General features: G+C 40.2%; 1 protein-coding gene across 1 annotated transcript in view; it reads left to right on the top strand.

Moving 5' to 3' along the window:
- The window catches only part of CNIH3 (cornichon family AMPA receptor auxiliary protein 3), a 174,274-nt gene that overhangs the window by 81,167 nt on the left and 73,189 nt on the right, over positions 1–19,918 (top strand). The window contains exons 3-5 of the mRNA XM_072638172.1: positions 7,331–7,476; positions 9,207–9,275; positions 14,870–14,917. Of these exons, the coding sequence (XP_072494273.1) occupies positions 7,331–7,476; positions 9,207–9,275; positions 14,870–14,917 (263 nt within the window). The remainder of the gene's footprint in view (positions 1–7,330; positions 7,477–9,206; positions 9,276–14,869; positions 14,918–19,918) is intronic.

Genomic DNA, 19,918 nt, shown 5'->3' with positions numbered 1-19,918 from the left:
CATGATTCATAGCAACAATAAGATCCTTGCTCTGCAGTTGGGATGATCACTGTTAGGTAGAGGGAAGCTTTGAAAGCATTGTTAGATGACTACGAGACACAGAACATGGCAATCTCCAAAGCATAGACAATAGGGCTTATAGAGGGCAATGGAGAGGTGCATAATGGATGTGAACAGGTTGGATTGTGCAACAAATTAGGAACTTTGAAGAACTACAATAAGGAGAATGACTTTGAAAAAGAAGATGGTCTGGTTGTATGGTGAGGAGGAAGGAGGTCAAAAGGTAGGCAGTCTAAGAATTCTATTTGTAAATTTGTGATGTCAGAAAAAGTCAAAGAAGAACCATTAGTGTGTTAGGTTGACCCCATGTGGTGGACTTATAGGAAGACATGTTTTACAGGAAGAGGAGGCATGGATCACTGGAAGAAACAACTTTTATTGTTGGTGAGTCATTCAGTTATATCTAACTTGATGTTTAAAAGATCATTAGACAAAATTTATCCTATCGGCCTCTGTTGTTGTGGTTGTTGAGTTGCGTCTGACTCTTCATGATCCCACTTGGGGTTTTCGTGGCAAAGATATTGGAGCAGTTAGCTATTTCCTTCTCCAGTTCATTTTACAGATGTGGAAACTGAGGAAAACAAGGTTTAGTGACTTGTCCAGGGTCACACAGCTTATAAGTGTCTGAGACTGGATGTGAATTCAGGGAGATGAGTCTTCCTGACTCCAGACTTGGCATTCTATCCACTGTACCACCCAGATGCTCAAAAACATAGATTCCAAGTTGAGGTCTTCAAAGTATAATACAATACCCTTTGAAATAGACACATAATAAAAAGTTTGAGAATTCTAAGGCATAAAGTCTTATAGAAAGGGGACAAGGTAAGAAATTGGAGGACCTAGGTGTCCTGGATCCAATTATCACTGAGATCCTAGAAGCATTTGAATATGTGGTAGCCACTGTGATGGGTGTTGGACATATAGAGACAAAAGGGAAGCAGTCCCTGACCTCACACAGCTTACCTTCTAATGAATCATCTCCAGCATCTCTATTTGAGGGGTCACAGTTTAAAAAGGTTACTACAGGGAGAGGGGTCAGTGTCTGTTAGACTTATAACAAATCAGATATAGAAGAATCTGGGAAAGGTAAGGCACACCTCCTAGAGGATTATAGAAAGCGAGAGAATTCTAAGGGTCTACTCAGGGACATTTTCACCGCAATACTCCAGGTTGGCCAGAAAGATTTGGTCTTTATTGGATTTCTGGCCTAATTTTTATACCATTCCCAAAGGGAAGAAATCCCATTAGTTAAACACCTGTTGATACAACCATCCAAAGTATAGTGGCTCATCTCCCAAACTGGGAGTGATGTGGAAAAATTAGGTGAATGTAAAGAGATTTTATTGTGGTAACTAGTTTTTGTCTGAGTTCAAACTGTGAGAAGGCTGAATATGCTTACTTGTTATCCTTTAATACTTGAGTTTTGGGAAGGAATTTAGAGGGATCATTAGAGAGCTATCAGTTCATGAGACAAGTCTACATGGATTACCCCTGCTCAACAGAGTGTATTTTTTTTTGCTTTTTTCCTTCTGATGTATTAAATATTTCTCAATGGCAACATACTAAAGTCTCTTCATGCCTACCTCATACTTGTTACTCTTTGAGTGACTTCCAATTTTAATTCTTCAGAAAATGTGGTTCACAGCCAGATAGCACACCAAAAGAATACTGATTTTTTGTTTAGGAAGATACTTGGAGTCATTGGAAACATCACATAATTTCCCCAATTCAATACAGCCTACTCCTTGAAAGTGCACTGATCATTTGGAAAGTATTGAGAGGAAGTAATCAGGATGGTAAGAGATCATAAGATCATCCTCGGGAGGATGCCTTGAAGGAATTGATGATATTTAGCTTAGAGAAGATTATTTTCATTCATTCATTCATTCATTCATTCATTCATTCATTCATCCATCCAGTCATTTATTCAATAGCCATTTGTTGTTTAAGCATCATTTTTTGGTTGTGTCCAACTCTTTGTGACCCTATTTGGGTTTTCTTGTCAAAAATCCTGGAGTGGTTCACCATTTCTTTCTCTAGCTCATTTTATAGATGAGGAAACTGAGGCAAACAGGGTTAAGTGACTTGCTCAGTGTCACACAGCTAGTGTCAGAGGCCAGATCTGAACTCAGGGAGATGAGTCTTCTTGACTTCAGGCCCAGGACTGTATCTACTGTACCACCTAGTTAACATTTTTATAGTATTTACTATGTATCAGGCACTGTGCTAATAACTTTGCAAATATTATCTTCTTCAGTCCTCACCACAACCCTGGAAGATAGACATTATTATTATCCTCATTTTACGTATGAGTGAACTGAGGCAAACAGAAGTTAAGTGACTTGCCCAGGGTCACACAGCTAGTAAGTGTCCACGGACAGACAACAAACATTTATTAAGCATTTACTAGGTTCCAACGCACTATGCTAGGCATTAGGGATACAGAGGCAAAAACAAAGAACAGTTTTTTCCCTTAAGGAGGTTGTATTCTCCTGAGGGAGAAGGCATCAATAAAGCCAATTAAGCGCAGAGTAGAATGATTATGTTATTGTGGGCACTTCCCCCAAATAGAGTTCAGTGGCTTAGATAGTCCTTGAGAGTGGCTAAGTCTGAGCAATTTACCAAACTAAAAGCAGCCTGGTTATCTAGCTTCTCCACACTTGGCTGGGCTGATCCTCAGACGACAGATATACAGTTCATTACTTTGCCCATACTTGAAGTCTTTGTATGCTGGTAGGATCTACTAGGGGTTATACTCATTTGATATTGCTTTTGGAAGTCACGGTCAACTCCATGACACAGTGACATGTGTGGAGTAGGATTTTAGTGGATGTTGATAGAAACAAACCAACAAATGAATAGCTCTGCCTTCTCTCTTACTCAGTATCATCATCCCACCTGCCTCTGGCAGAGATCTCATTATTTTTTAATCTTCTCAAGCTTTAAAAAAGTCCCCTTTGTTTTCCTTAGTATTCATTGTCCACTCTAGCTCACTCTGAGCTTTTGTGCTTTGGAAATTATTTTTATAAACTTTCATTCATGTTTAATTACCTATTTTTATCTCTATTACATGTTCATCACTTTAAAAAAATCCAAGCTGTTTTGTGAGTTCCCTGTGCAGCCACATCAGTCTCTTTAAACAACTCTTTCTTTCCATTTTCAATGAAATAATTTATATTTGTGTCATCTCATCATAAAAATTTGCATTACTCATTCATTTACTCATTAATGTATGTATTTACTTATTTGCACACATTTATTCTCTCCCTCCCACTTTCCTTCACCCAATTAATCAATAAAAAAACTAAGACCCTCATAACAAATATGCATAGTCTAGCAAAGCATATTCCTGCATTGACCATGTATAAAAATATACGTCTCTTTCTGCATTTTAAGTCTGTTGCCTCTCTAGCAGGAGACAGATTGCATGCTTTGTCTTTAGTCCTCTGGCATCCTGATTTATCTTTGCATTCACAGTTCTGAAGTCTTTCAAAATTGTTTTTTTATAATATAGTTGTTATTCTGTAGATTGTTCTCCTAGTCCTGCTTATTTCATTTTATATCATTTCATAGAAGTCTTGTCAGTTTCCTCTGAAACTTGCAATTTTGTTATTTCCTATGGTATAATAATGTTCTACTGCATTCATTTACTATAATTTGTATATCCATACTCCCAAATAGATAGACACTCCCTTAGTTTCCAGTTCTTTGCCATCACAAAAAGAGAAACTATAAATAGTTTTGGACATTTCCCCTTTCTTTGATTGTTATGGGGTTATAGACCTAGAAGCTGTATTGTTGCATCAAAGAGTATGAATTTTTGGACATAGTTTCAAATTGCTTTCTGGAATGACTAGACCAAGGGTGGGGAACCATTTTTTGTTCTGTAAAATTTTTATTCAGTCAAAAGGCTGCTCTTAAGGATCTAAAAGGCCACATGTGGCCTTAAGGATGCAAGTTCCCCACCACTGGCATAGACCAGTTCATAGCTCCACTAAGAGTAGTTTGGCGTATCTGTTTTCTGCAGATTCCTTCTCCCCTGCCTTTTTGGTTATTTTCCTCTTTTTTGATCTTTGCCAATCTGATAGGTGTGAGATAACACCTTAGAGATGCTTTAATTTTCATTCCTCTAATTATTAGTGGTTTGGAGCAATTATTTTATATTGTTGTTGATAGCTTAGATTTCTTCCTTTGAAAACTGCCTGTTCATTTTTTGAATATTCATTTCTGTATTGGGGAATGGCTCTTAGTCTTATAACTTTGAATTCCTTCCTTACATTTCTTAGATATGAAACCTTTATGAGTGAAACCTTCTAACTTTATTGGTTTTCTTTATTTCAAACCATTTTAAATTTTATATCATCAAATTTGTCCATTTTACCTGCTCTAATCTGCTCTATGCCTTATTTGGTCATGAACGTTTCCCCCATCCCTAGATCGGAAAGATAATTTCTTCCTTGTTCCTTATATTTGCTTATGATGTCAACTTTTATTGGGAGGGTATCACACTTTCCAATTTGTACATGACAGGATGATGACTATTTCTGTATTCCTCAACAATATTCCAGGTCTTTTATAAACTTGATGCCAGAATGCTTCCTGGATTTCCAAAATTTTCCATTGTTTTTAATTGGACACCCACATCTTCCAACCTCCACACAAAGGTTCTACCAAGGAAACTATGGAAACCTTCTCTTGGCTGGATCACTCCAAGACAGTTATAGTTTCTACTTTTGCTAAATTGGGTAGATGAGTCCACATAGCTTCCCCCCTTTCACTTCCCATCCTCCAGTACTTGCTACTTGATCAGCACCTCCTACTGAATCTTTTGGGAATTTGGCATTGTACCTAGATTCCTTTTCCTTTTGTCTTTCCATTTACTACAGGAGCTGGTCCTGTTCACACAACTTACCTTGGGATTTCTCCAAGAATATTGAGCTCTCCAAAGGGAGTGGGTGTTAGAACCAGCTCCTTCCAGCTCAGGTACCTGCATTTGAGGAAGAAGGCCATGTGCTACAGGAGGAGATTCTTGTAGACCCTGCTCAACATAGCTCCCAAGTTTTAGTCAGCTTTCTTCCCTCTTTCTCACTCTAGCCTCCTGAAAGAGTAAAAACAGGTCGAGGCAGAGGTTCCCCTTCACCTTTTCGGATTCTGTTTCCACCTTGAAGCATTTCTCCTATCCTTTTAAGGAAAACTTCATTCTCCTTGATAAAACAAAGATTTGAGAGGGACACCTCTAGCCCTTTCAGCTTTTCCCCTAGCAAGGGGACTAACTTGCCTTTTGTGCATAGGTAGTTGTTACTTGGCACTAGAAGAGACACAAGCATAGTATAATCTCTGTAGGCCACTGGAATATTTTTTTAACTTTTCATAAAATTGTATGCTAGAATCCTGTACATTAGAGCAGTGTATGTGAAAACTCTGTTAAGTTCATGGTAATATTCTCAATATTCTGAGCAAAGTGCCAAGAATGGCATTTAATATACCCATGTTGCCCCTCAGTTCAACATTATCACCCTTATTTTCATCAGAACCATTATCAGAAGTTAGGAGACTTCCCATCCTAATGATTTTCTCCCTTATCCCTCACACAGCACTTTTAGAAACTCTCTGATGAATTATCATGTCATATCACGTATCATAACTCTGTGGATGTTTGATACCCTAAATAGACTGTAAACTCCTTGAAAGCAGTGACTTCATAATCATGATGACAATAATAATAGCTAGCATTTATACAGCGCTTTAAAGTTTTCAAAGCACTGTGTGTGTGTGTGTGTGTGCGCTTTATTTTGTTGCTTTTGTTTTGTCAGTTAGTCATGTTCAGCTCTTTGTGACTCCCATTTGGGGTTTTCTTGGCAAAGACACTGGAGTAGTTTGCTCCAGCTCATTTTACAGATGAGGAAACCAAGGCAAACAGGGTTAAGTGACTTGCCCATAGTCACATAGCTAGTAAGTGTCTGAGGCTGGATTTGAACCAAGTCTTCCCAACTTTTAGTGCTGGCACTGTTATCCAGTGTGCCACCTCACTACCCATATATATGATATCTAATAAATACTATATACTATATAACATGTAAACTAATATATAGAATATACCAAGTATATTCATATAATATATGAAACATTATTTATATTATCCTATTTGATATTTAAGACAACCCAGTGAATTGGATAGTATTCCCGTTTTACAAATGAAGAAACTGAGGCTGAAAGAGATTAAGTGACTTCTCCAGGGACACTGAGCTAGTGAGAGTCTGAAGTATGATTTGAACTCTGGTCTTCCTGACTCCAGGCCCAGGGCTTTATCCATTGGACAACCTAGCTATCCTAGTTATCTAAGTTTTGTAAACCCATCCTACACTTCCATTGCCATCAGCTTCCTTTTCATCTTCATCGTCATCCTCATCTCCATTACCTTTATCTGTCACTGACAATAAAGAGATGACTATGAACGTCTGACATTCCAGGGGTGGGGAACGTATGGCCTCAAGGCCACATGTGGCTTTCTAGGTCCTTGGGTGCAGGCTTTCAACTGAGTCTAAGATTTGCAGAACAAATCCTTTCATTAAGAGGATTTGTTCTGTGAAGTTTGGATTCAATCAAAGGGCTACACTTGAGGACCTAAAGGTTCCCATGTAGCTTCAAGGCTGCAGTTTCCTCACCCCTTGTCCTATGCCTTCAAAAGACTTTATATAATTGTAGGCTGCTGATGTCTCTTCTTAATTTTAAGGAATTCTTTGTGTTAGAATCCTACATTATTTTGGAATACAAAGGATCTTTTGAGATAATCTCATTCAGCCCCTCATTTTATACTTGAAGAAATAGAGATGAACCAGAGAGGTGGAGTGATTGCCCAAATAGGCACAGTTAGTTAAAGTCAGAACAGGATTGTAGAGGAAGAGTTACAGGGAACTTCAGCGTAATTGCTTCATTTTATAAAAGAGGATAAGAAGGAACAGAGAGTTTAAGGCACTGGGTCAGGGTCACACAGCTAGTGAATAATGTGTGGGACACAATGTGAATCCAGGTCTTCTCACTCTAGTACCAGATACCAGACCTCAGATGCCATTTTGGAGATGGGGACTGTGACACGTTAATGAATTTGTACTAAGCAGAGAGTAACATCTGGGGCTGAGGGAAGCGCCCTTGTCCTCATTGTGTATAATGTCATCACCCATCAACAGAAAGTCTTTATTGAGTGCCTTTTTGTGAGGGCTGCCCATAGGTACGAGTTGTAATTCTGTGCTCAACCCCCCTCTATCCCTAGTCCTTGTCCTAGCTAGTTCTCAAGGTCAGAAGCCCCAGGGAGAGGCGGGGCTGCAAACTGTCAGATTCACAGATGGGCTCTGGGACCCACAGTTTACCGGCTACCATTGCCAGGGCAGTCTGAACAGTCGGTCCTTGGTGGCATTTGTACAAGGCAAGAACCATCCCATTTACAGAGCTGGCAGGTAGAGATTGCACATTCTCTGTAGTCACAAAGTATTCTGGGTGATCCCTTCCTCCTGCTATCTGACAGCCTTCATGGGTAGCTCCAGCGGATTTTACACTAATGGTGGGATTATGTTTAAAAGCCTCAAATAGAATTACATACATATAGTCCTGCCCTTAGGGAGTTTACTAAGGCAATCACATTGGTGAAGACAAATTTGGAGAGCCAGAAGGATGTGTGATAAAAGATACATCGAGCATGACTTTCTCCTGTGTGTGTGTGTGTGTGTGTGTGTGTGTGCGCGCGTGCGTGTGTTTCTGGGGTGAAGGTAGATTGTTGTCTCTCTGTGTTTTTTATATGGTAGCTGAATCAGTCTCCTCCTAAAACATCCTTTGGGGCTTTTCTCCTAACCATGTATTGATAGAAAGATGTGCAAGATAATAGGTCTATAACTTCATCCCTTTGGCAGGTCTAGGGTGGTGGTGGGGAGAACTGGATTCTTAGACCTGAAGTGGAGGAGAGAACATAGCAGGGGGTCAGTCTTCTTTCCACCCTCCACATCACTTCTCCTGGGGATAAACTGATTATAGTAATTTGTAGAAAAGCAGGATGACATTTTGTTGGGGTAAAAAGGCCCCAAAATATCTCTCCAGCTCTTTCTGACTGAGTGACTTCTCAACCTTCAGAGAGGGAGCCTGCTGTCCATTTACCACTTTGGGATTACAAGTCACTTCTTTTGCAGAGAAAACCACCATAACTTAGGAAGAGGAGTTGGGAATGAAGTGACAGTGTACTCTCCTTGGTGGCTGGGTCTCTTTTTGCCTTTCTTTGTATCCCCAGCAAGATGTCTGGCACATAGTAGGCGCTTAATAAATTCACATTGACTGATTTTCTTTAAGACTATTCTTAATGCTTTTAGTGGCTTAGAGAATATCCCTTAACACAGTTTTTCTTTCTGATCTGGCCTAGGTAGGGAGGCTCTTCAACCAGGAAAGTGTGGTTCTCTTAGAAGGTGTCAATGTGCAGAAGGGTCTTTAGGACTATGGGAGCAGGGGGAGTAGTCTGTCTTGCCAACTATTGATGTTCTGGAGCTAGATAATACAATGGGTAGATTATCGAGGCTTGTGGCTGTCAGTTTTGGTCCACAGTATTACTTCTTTTTGACAGAGAAGGAGCAGGAGGTGAAAGGCAGAGTAGTCTCTTTTGCTTTTTTACTAGCAGCTCCTGTAAAATATTCATAAGGGAATGAAAGTGAAAGCACTGACTAGATGTTTTACTTCCTATTTCTGCTTCACTTTCTACTATGTGGCCTTGGGGAAATCACTTCCTTACTCTTGGCCTCAGCATTCTCATCTGTAAAATGTGGAGCTTAGTCTAAGGTCCCTTTCATCTCCTGTCCTATAATCACATGGTAATAACTATCATTTATACAGTGCTTTGCATTACATTATTTTCTTTCACTGTCAGCTTAATGAGGTCAATAACATCTTTATTTTACAGATGGGGAAACCAAGGCTCAGAAAGGTATTTGACTTGCTCATGGTCACACAGCTAGTGAGGGGTGGTGGGATTTGAACCAAAGCTTCCCACTCTGTCTACTCTGTCCTATAGTTTATAGCTGACAGTTGTCTCTAAGAGATTTTTTAGACATTGCCTTAATAAGTAACTTGGGTTTGCCACTGACCAATTTGATTCTCCTCTTTTCTTTCAGATAATTGCTTTTGATGAATTAAAGACAGATTTCAAGAGCCCTATAGACCAGTGTAATCCTGTTCATGCGGTGAGTAGGAACTAGGTGAGCTTGGAATGGGAGATACTGCACCAGGTTATTGGAGCAACCTGTGCTGGAGGGAGTGGGATGTGGTGGTGAGAGTCCCAGGCTGGGAGTCAGAAGGTCTGACTCCTAAGAACTGGTTTATCATTGATTGTTTGTGGCCCTTTAGGTAATATGCTTTCCTTTTTTTGGCCTCAGTTTCCTCATTTGTAAGATGAGTGGGTTAGACTCTCTGATTTTTAAAGTCAAATCTAGTCATCAAGCAACTATTAAGCAGCTGCTGCATGCCAGGCACAGTGCTAAGTGCTGGGGATACAAAAGAAAGACAAAAACCAGCTTCTGCTCTCTAGGAGCTCACAGTTGAATGGGGGAGACGAAATACCCCATGCAACAACTAAGCACTATATAAAGAAGATATAAATAGAGATAATCTCAGGAGGAAGGCAGTGGCATTAAGGGGGATTTGCAAAAGGCATGTTGTAGAAAGTTGAATTTTAGTTAGGGCTCAAAAGGAGTTAGAGGACCCAGAAGGCAAAGAGGAGAGAGAGAGAGCAATCTGGGCTTGGGGGAAGGGGAACAGTCACAGTGAAGATGCTTGGAGTTGGGAGAGGGAATGTCTTAGGAGGGGAACAACAAAGAATTCTGTATCACTGGAGGTAAATAGAGTATAAGAAGACCAGAAAGATAGGAAGCAGCCAGGTTAAGAAGTGGGGAGAGGAGGAGATGTATTTTGAGGGAAGTTGTGAAGGTAGAACCGACAAGATTTGGCGACAGATAATTGTTGTGTTTGTCCTTCATTCTCGAAGAGGACCGTGACATCAAGATGATGACATGACTTACAGTTGACTTTGATTTGAGTGAGGGAGGACTGTGCAAGGTCACCAGCCTCACTTTCTTATCCTCTGGCGACAGATATGGCAGTGAGAGAGGGTGAAGTGTCAAGGATGACATCTAGGTTCTCAGTCTGAGTGATTGGGAGGATGATGGCACCCTCAACAGTAATACGGAAGTTTTGAAAGCAGGGGAAGGTTTTGAGGGAAAGATTAATTCAGTTTTTGAACAGATTGAATTTAATATCCCTTCTAGGTCCTTCTATGAACTGATGACACATAGCCAAACCACTTTCAAACCAAATGTTACATATCAGCTTCCTATTGCAGATTGGAAATATTTCTCAATTCTCTTTCAACCACATTCTCTGTGGACCTTTTGCTCCAAAAAGTGTTGCTCACAACCAATTTCTCATTTTCTCTCTTTCCCCTTGCTCTCTATTGGTAATCCAAGTCTGTAACAATTGATAGGGTTTCACTGACACTCTCCATTTCTGTGTTTCTGCTCCAACACCAACATAGACCTGTGTCTGAGCCAGGTTCATAGAGGTACTCTGGAAGGAGAGAAAGGAAGCTTCCACTGAGGAATGGAATCTATTTCTGAGACAGACTATCCATGTGTGAACTTCATCATCCTAATCATATCAGGGTTGAAATTAAAAAACAATACACTGAAAGCGTCCAGTGCCTTCCCCATTCCAACATAGAAAAAATGTATGTGTGTATGTATGTGTAGGAGGTGAAGAATGGTGAGCTGCTAGCCCAAATTATCAGCCTATTTCCCTCCTGTGGAGGCAAAAGTCTTCGGTGAAATCCTGGCACCTTCCTGTGAAGGCAGGCCTCCTAGCACAGTGGGAATTCACTTAGTTTTGGAGAGCACAAAAGCAACTGGGGAGTGTTGCATGCTGAGGTTGTGTAACACTGAAATTGGGGCTTGGCTTAGCCTTCTGACAGCAACAAAAATTCCACCGGGCTCTTCAGTTATAATTTAGGTATCTTTGTCACTGTATCGCCTGGGGCATCTGCAAAGATGAATGGGGTGCCACATGTCCCTGGGAAAGTCACCTCAGTCAGAGATTAAATGAGTAAGGAGGATGAAGGGAGCTAGGTTTTCTCGGTACTTATCTTACTCCCTAGTGGTATAGTGGATGCTGTGGGAGGCTCATTAACTCTTCCTAGCCACCAGGGTGCTTACAGGGGCAGGGTATCTGGGTAGCTTGAAAGAATTCATCTGAGCATACGACTAGTGGGTAGGAACTGAGGTACGACTGTTAATGATTAATAACAGTAATAGCAAAAATAATAGCATAGCACTTTAAAGTTTGCAATATACTTTATGAAATTGAATTTGATCCTTGCAACAACCCTATGAGGTAGGCGCTCTTATTATTCATTTTACAGATGAGGAAATTGAGGCTGAGTAAGGGGTCTGTGACTTGGCCAAGGTCACACAGCTCTGGTAGCATCTGGATTATGTCATGGCCATACAGTGATACAGTAAAGGATGAGGACCTACAGAGTGAATTTTGATAAGCCATTTTGGCTTCAAAGGCTTTCAGGGAAGTACTGAGTCTTGGACTCTTTGCCAAGCAGAGCCTGAGAGAGATACCTTCCCTTCCCTGGTATGGAAGGAAGAGGGCCCTGGTTTTTGCCCGTGCCTTTCTTCTTTGTATACCTCTAACACCTATTCCATGAATTGGTGTTACCTCACCCTAAGTGAGTACCTGCATAGACCTTGACCTAAGAGGGCCAAGGTCTCCCAGTGCATCCTGTGTCATCTCCAGTCATCCTGAGGAATATCTGGTCTCTGGATTCAGATGGCTCTGGAAGAGAAGTGAGGCTGGTGACATGCATAGCCCTCCCTCACTCAAAACAAAGTCAAATGCAAGTCATGTCATCATTTCTCTGATAACATGGTCTTCTTCAGCAACGAAGGACCAACACACAAAAAAAACCCTCTCCCCACACTATGGAAGGTTTTCTTTTTCTTTTCTTTTTTTAAATTTTCTCCTGCTCTTTCTTCTGGAGCAGCTAGGTGGTACAGTGGATAGAGCACCAGTGCAGGAGTCAGAAGGATCTGAGTTCAAATCTCACCTCAGCCACTTGACACTCACTAGCTGTGTGACCTTGGGCAAGTCACTTAACCCCAATTGCCTCATCCTGGGTCATCTCCAGTAATCCTGATGAATATCTATCTGGTCACTGGATTCAGATGGCTCTGGAGGAGAAGTGAGGCTGGTGACTTGCACAGCCCTCCTTCACTCAAAACAAAGTCAAGAGCAAGTCATGTCACCATTTCTCTGATGGCATGGTCTTCTTCGGCAATGAAGGACGAACACGCACTCTTTCTTTCTCTTGTTGCTTATTCTCCCTTTTTCTTTCTTCTTTTCCTCTTCCTTCTCTTCCTCCTTTTGTTCTCCTCTTCCTCCTCCTTTCTTTTTCTCAATTGGGAAGGGGAAGTAGAAAGGAGAGAAAATATAAAAATAAAAAGGAAATGTTTGTTAAAATGAAAAAAAACCCAAACAATCCCCTTCCCCCCAAGCTCCTTCTCTTTGTTGTGAGTCCACCTCAATTGTCCTGATGTTAATTACTTTCTCTATAGGAGGTAAGAAAAGGGGTTATTATATTCATTATTTAATTAGAAAAAACAGTTTTGGAATCTCTTTGCTATCAAGCCTTTGGAAACCAAATAATCTATATAAAACCATCTGACATTTATGTAGGCTTTAAGGTATACAAAGTACTTTATCCACATTATCTCTTTTGCCTCTCACAATGACCCTATGAGGCAAATGCTATAGATATCATCCCTGTTTTATAGAGGAGGAAACTGAGGCTGGCAGAGATCAAATGATTTGGCCATGGTGCTAAAGATGGTGTCAGAGATAGACTCTGAAACCAGATATCTCCTGACTACTGGAGTACTCTTTCTGCCATATCATGATGGAATTTAACTGTGACAAGTAACGTGACCATCCTCAAGACGGCATCTGGTATTATGAAATACCCCTGGCAGAAACTGAAGGGGCCACCGAGTGAATGCATTATTACCAGTGTTGCCTGCCCTTCTGCCACAGGGCCTCTTTACTTGACTAGGAGCCAGAATTTGGAGATGAATTATGATCTCTTAAGAGACTCTGAGTCTGAGTCTATTGGTATTTAATTTAGTGGATAGATTGATTTTTTTCCCCCTCCTACTTTAGAAGGCTAAAACTGAGAGGCAGGGGAACTTGTCCTGCATTAAAGACTAGCCTTGGCACACCCTGTTCTTTCCAATTTGCTGAGATATTCAAGTGGAAATTCCCCAAGGCAGGGCAAGCTGCAGGCCTTAGGAAGCTTCAGAGACAGGTGATGTTGGCTCTTGCAGTTAGGTTCCCAATAGTGCACGTTGTGCGAGGGAGATAAACCTAGATTCTTCACTTTGGAGAAGGGTGGAGAGAGAGTTGGCCACCGACAGTGAAGACATTGACATCAGGGGAATCTGTGGGAAGCCTTGGGGCTTACCAGAAGACTTCTGTATATATAGGCAGAGATTTAGATCTGGAATGGCTGTAGCCTAGGGGGTTCTTAATCTTCCTTTGGGACCTCTTTGGTAGAGCTAGCACAATCTATGGACCCCTTCTCAGAAGAATATTTTTAAATATATCCATCAAAAAGGAAACCAATTAGTTTGAAGTATAGTTTTTAAAATATTTTTAAAAAATCATGGATCTTCTGAAATCTATTTTTGAACCCATGAATCCTGGGTTAAGAAACCCTGATCCAGTCTAACCCCTTCAGTTTTCATTTGGGAAAACTGAGGTCCTCAGCATGCAAATGACTTGCTCAAGTTCACAGAAGGAACCACAGCATGGTGTAGTGGAGAGAGCACTGGCTTTGGCATTAAAGGGAGGCCATGTAACTTTTCTGGGCCTCAGTTTCCTCATCTGTAAAATGGAGGGGCTGGATTCTATAGTCCCTTCCAGTTCTAAACCTATGATCCTATGATATTTTCCTTGTAACTGTATTTGAGGCAACAAATACACTGTCAGAGAAAACAATAGATAGAGATGAGAGAATGCTAGTATTCCTGGAACCTTCATTTTGAGGAAGGTCCTGGTTCAGCCATCCATTACTCTCTAGACATTATTTCTGTGCTTTAGCTACCTTCTTCCTCCACCTCTGCAGTCCCTTTCTCCTATTGATGAATCCCTCCCAGAACCTCCATGTTGAGGAATGATCTAGAGCAGCCATGCTTATTCTCCCAGCTTTGCCACCATGCAAGAGTCCATTTCCCATTAGAGTCTTTTCCCATTAGAAAGTAGTCTCCTTGAAGTCAGAGACTGTCTTTATTCTTCTTGTATTTTTATCCTTAGTGCTTAGCAAAACACCTGGCACATAGTAAGCTCTTAATACATGCTTGTCAATTTGACTTGATCCATGTCGTATGGGTCATTGACCTTAAAAAATTCTTAATTGTATATGTGGTTATGGGGATGGGCTTGGATAAATATGATTGGACATACTGCCTCATTCTATATGTGATTTGGATATGGCTTAAATCTGGGATAATTTGGGGGTCATCAGGGAACCTGGGTTCAAATCCTAACTTATCATTTACCATTCTGATCTTGGCAAGTTACTTAACCATACTAGGTATTCTTTTTTTTTTTTTGTGAGGGGTGGGGCAGCTAAATGATTGTTTAACCCTGGTACATGCTAACCATGTATGATATTTCAGGAGAATTCTAACCTCCTTCTTTCCTTTCTTTCTTGTGTACCCTTTCACAGAGAGAACGGCTGAGAAACATCGAACGCATCTGCTTCCTTTTGAGAAAAGTGAGTAAGTGTAGGACAATCCACGACTCTGGTTGTGAGGTTCATATGGGGCAGGCAACATGGTGGATATTTAGAGCAACCTGCCAAGTTCAGGCTGTGCCTCCAGAAAGGGCCAAGCTAGGGCCTTATAATCAGCACTTGGGAAATCTTGAGAGACAAAGGGAATCTAATTAAAAGGGGTAGGCATCAATCAAAGTGTCAGGGTAATACTGTATATTTGCAAATGCCCTGTGGCTGGGTTTAATAACCTTTTTTCCTTTTTGAGGTGATGGATGGTGGTACAACTGATTTTGCTTCTCTCTGCTCTTGTAGATATCTCAGCGTCAAGTTTGCCCTAAAAATAAGACCTGTTCCCCTTTAGGGATTCCATGATTAGAAGCTGGGGTTTGTTGTGTGTGTTCATCACTTGTCACTGCATTCAAGAAACTGATTAGCAGCTTCTTCGGAGTCATAGGTTGTGATTAAGGTGTAACACAATTGCTTCTCTTTTTGGGGTTCCTGTGCCATTCGAAGAAGGCTACTCTAGGTTATAGGATTTGAGAACTGAGTGAGAATTGGGGGTTGGCTAAAAAACTTGGTAAATGTATTTATGTCAGTACATGGTCATGTACATGCATGTATAACCTTTACATAGCAGATGGAAGTTCCAACTTGGAAGTACTTCTGACATTACTGGGAAACAACAGTGACTGATAGATGCCTAACATTCAAATTAAGAATGAGGCTGTTCCTTCACTTAAAGGGGCTGAGAAGAATAGTATAGCTAGTAGAAAGAGTCCTGGATAAGGAGACAGGGCTCAAATTCTGCCTTGCCGTTTACTACTTTAATGTTGGTAAATCACTTAACCTTTCTGGGTCTTATTTTCTCCTCTGTAAAATGAGAAGGTTGACCTAGGACCTTTAAGGTACCTTCTCAGTTTAAATTTATGATTCCAATAGGTCCAATAACTAGCCCTTGGAACATCAAACCAAAGAACAGTGTGAAAGACACTGTTGGTTAGAAGGAAAGTGATTGGTCAACCACTATTTGATCGAACTAGGAAGGAAAGAGAGGGCAGGTGGAAAGGAAAAATTTGAAAATTCATTAATTTTTCTTTCCTCATACTTCAAATCAATTAGATAATTGTAGTTCCTATAACTGAAGGTACTTTGTCTATTGGTGAACCATGAACATTAATAAATGAAACTGAATTTTCATTTCCTTAATGATGCTTGAATTCTATATTTTCCATTTCATAGTGAAGGGAGGCTAAATTAAGTCATTCACATGAATGTACTTCTGATCAAGGCATAAAGAATAACCTGAAGAACTCATAGCTAGGAGAGGCAATGTGGTTAAGTACTGTGATGATTATTTTTCATTTTCCTTTTGTTGAATTTTATTATACCATTTGTTCTAGAGCAAATGGTTAACTGAAATTTGTTTCCTCTGAATATTAACTTCACCTGGCTAAAACCTGACAACCTGACTCATGGAATGACAAAATTAAGGGAAGACTTTTTGACATTCCTTGGATAAGAAGTGCTGACCTGAAAGTTTGGTTAAAAAAAGCAAACAGGCTGAATGTGTATTGTTCATTCCCTTAAAACTAGCAGTTACGTGGCCGTGGAGTCAGAAGGAAACCTCTGACTAAATGTTACAGGAATGACCAAGCTTAAATCTGTTTTAGGACAATCTCAGGATGTCTGTGTCCCTCAGATTTATAGTCTCTATATGTGTTTAACTATACCATGAGAAAGAAATTTTCTTAATTGAATAGGTTGTAAATACACTAAGATAAGAGAGTTGACAATGTTTCAGTTAAAATTACAATCCAGGATATCTGTGTTTTCTTTACCATTAACATGGCATAACATAGTAGATGTCCCCAAAATATTAAGATACAGAAGAAGTCCCATTATTCAAGATAGTGTCTTGGGTCAAGGGTCTCATAAAGAATGTTAAGTCATCCCCATCTGACCTTGTTGACATAGGAAGAGGTATTCCCTGAGTTTGCTTCAGAGAACGAAGAGATCACTAGGTTCAGGCTCTTATTCTGATTGATTAATTTAAGCTCTGGCCCTTATTAAAGTCCAAAAATGATATTAAGTGTTATCAAAAGCCAAAGGGGAGTCCGAGTTTCCCAAAGTGACTTAGCTATTTGTGAAGGATTTTTCTGTCTCTGAGACTTTGGGAATCTGACTTAGTTTACCTATAGAATCTGTTTAACTAGATTTCCTTAGGGAATGTATGAGGTTATGATTCTGTTTGAGTTTGTTCAAATTTATGGCTTAAGAAAATATACTAGGTTGCTGTATGTCAAAAGTTATTTCTCTCTTTGACATTATTTTGTCTATAAAATACTCCATTAGAATCCTAATCTTTGCTTGGGATTATTTTTCTACTTCTTCAACCTGTGCTTAATTAAGTATATTAAAGTCTAGGTTTCTAACCTCTATAATTTCTCTGTTGTGGTAGATTTATTCAGCATCATGACCTACCACATGAACTCAAAGAGGAGATACTTCTCTTCTAACAGAACAAAAAGCACCGGCTTTAAAATGTTAGGACATGGATTTGAATCCTAGATCTGCCAGTTAGGATTATAGATTGAGTTCACTTTAGAAAGGGACCTTGGAGGTCTTTTAGTCTAGAGGTCCAGAATGGAATCTCCATTTTGAGGAAATTCTCAGGATAACCATGCTTTGCTCCTCCATTTTACTTCCACCTCCTTTCTCAACTACACCATGGCCTTGCTTGGGTTCTCTTCTCAACTTCTCTTTTCTCCGTTCTTCTCTTTCTTCTCATTCCTTCCTTCCTTCCTTCCTTCCTTCCTTCCTTCCTTCCTTCCTTCCTTCCTTCCTTCCTTCCTTCCTTCCTTCCTTCCTTCCTTCTTTCCTTCCTTCTTTCCTTCCTTCCTTCCTTCCTTCTTTCCTTCCTTCCTTCCTTCCTTCCTTCCTTCCTTCCTTCCTTCCTTCCTTCCTTCCTTCCTTCCTTCCTTCCTTCTTTCCTTCCTTCCTTCCTTCCTTCTTTCTGTCTTTCCTTCCTTCCATCTTCTCTCTCCCTTCTCTTCTCCCTCCCTTTTCTCTCTTTCTCTGTTTCTCTCTCTTCCCCCCTTACTTCTTCTCTCCTCCTTCTCCATTTCTTTCCCTTTCTTGCTTCCTTTCTCCTTCCCTCCCCTCATTAAAATGTTAGCTTCTTAAGGGCAGAGACTTTCTTTTTTTGCTTGAATTTGTGTTCTCAGACCTGTAAAGCACAGTGCCTGGCACATACTAAGCACTTAACAAATGCTTATTGACTCAAGTGACTTTCCAAGGTCAGTCTAAAAAATGGCAGGGTCAGGATTTAAAGTGACTTTAGAAATCATGTAATTCAGTCCTCTGATTTTAGAGACAAGGAAACTGAGGCCCAGAGAGGTCAAGTGACTCGCTCAAACTCACACTCTTTGAAAGTTGTAGAGTTTGGATTTGAACCTATTCTCTCAGATTTCATATCCAGGGCTCTTTCCATTTTTACATTGCTTCTCACTTTTGTTACTTTGCCTCTAGGGGTCTCTTTTCTTCAGGTGTAAAATAACGGCTTTGGACCTGATAATTTTTAAAGTTCTTTCCATCTTTAAATTCTATGATTTGGAATTAGGTGTATATGCCAGAGAGTCATTATAATTTTGCTAATGATTATCCCATACAGAGGTGCTTGACACCACTTTCCCTTTTCCTCTAACCCCTTGTTATACCATTCCTTAGGTCTGACATACAATACAATATAATGGCCTCTGGGCATAGTAAAATTAAGACAGTTATCCAAATCCTGCATTATTTTTCTTATTGATACTTAGAATGGATTCTCCTTCTGTATTCTCTGGAGGAGGCAGAGAGAATGAGGAAGGTCAACCTGGATATTTGCTTTGCAGTAGTAATCCCATTGCTCTATCTTTTGCTTGCTACTCTCAGTTTGAACGAACATTGCCAATGGTTATTGTCCCTGCCTAGCCCTAAAAGAATGCTTTATTCTGAGATCCACATTCTGTGTTGTGAATTTTAGTAGAGACCCAGCCATCATGTATGTATTATATACAGTTTGCAATACCTGTGGAGTTAACAGGTCTAGTCAGGCAGTTTTTGAGAAAAAGCTTTTTTTTTTTTTTTTTGGATAACCTTTTTCTATTTTAGATTCATTTTTATTCACCTAAACTCAATGATTCCATTTTTCTCTAGGTCTATGCTACCCCCATTCCTTTCCCCTGCCGCTGTCCATGGTTCTAACCTGGCTACCTTTTCCTCCCACCCAGCATTGGTCCAAGTAGATGGCACTTATCTCTTGTCTAAAACCAATTCTTCACTCTATCTCTTCTCTAAATACAATTCCAAGCACATATTCAGCATATGCAGCAAGGTAATCTGTGCTGAGCCTGAATTTCTCTACCTCGAAAGTTCCTTCTTCTAAAGGGAAATGAAGGAGGTGGCTTGAAGGGCAATGAGCTATAGCAAAAAGGCAAGCTAAAAGGAGTTGAATCCCAGGTCTATCACTCATAACCTTTGTGACCTTGAGGAAGCCCCTTCTCCTCTCCAAGTCTTAATCTTCTTGTCTATAAAATGAAAGGACTTAACTAAATAATCTCTAAGGTTTTTTCCCACTTTACAGAATATATTATCATGATCCTTTCATTATGAGGTGAGGCTGGTCCTGTGTCTTGTGTCCTTTTAGGTCTGTCTCCTTATGAATGAGCTTAAGAGTTCAGTGTTACAAAAGCTTGTATGTGTGTGGGAGAATTGGGGGTGATCTATCCAGTCAGCATCACCACCGTCTGGGAACTGGTACCTTCCAAGAAATTTCTTGGAACTAGTCTCCTAAACACCCCAGAATGTGCTGCATCTCCACTACTGAGTGTTGTCAAACCTCCCCCTCAGCTTGCCTGGGAGAAAGGAAGGGATTTTCAAAGCCGAGCCATTTTTAGCAGTATAATTATCAGAAAATGTGTTCTTTGGGTAATTGTCTGAGTGGTAGGATTCTTCTTTTGA

This window comes from Notamacropus eugenii, chromosome 2 (assembly GCF_028372415.1).
Source record: "Notamacropus eugenii isolate mMacEug1 chromosome 2, mMacEug1.pri_v2, whole genome shotgun sequence".
NCBI lineage: Eukaryota > Metazoa > Chordata > Mammalia > Diprotodontia > Macropodidae > Notamacropus > Notamacropus eugenii.
Note: the sequence above shows the minus strand (reverse complement) of the source record. Positions and strands in the feature narration are given on the sequence as shown.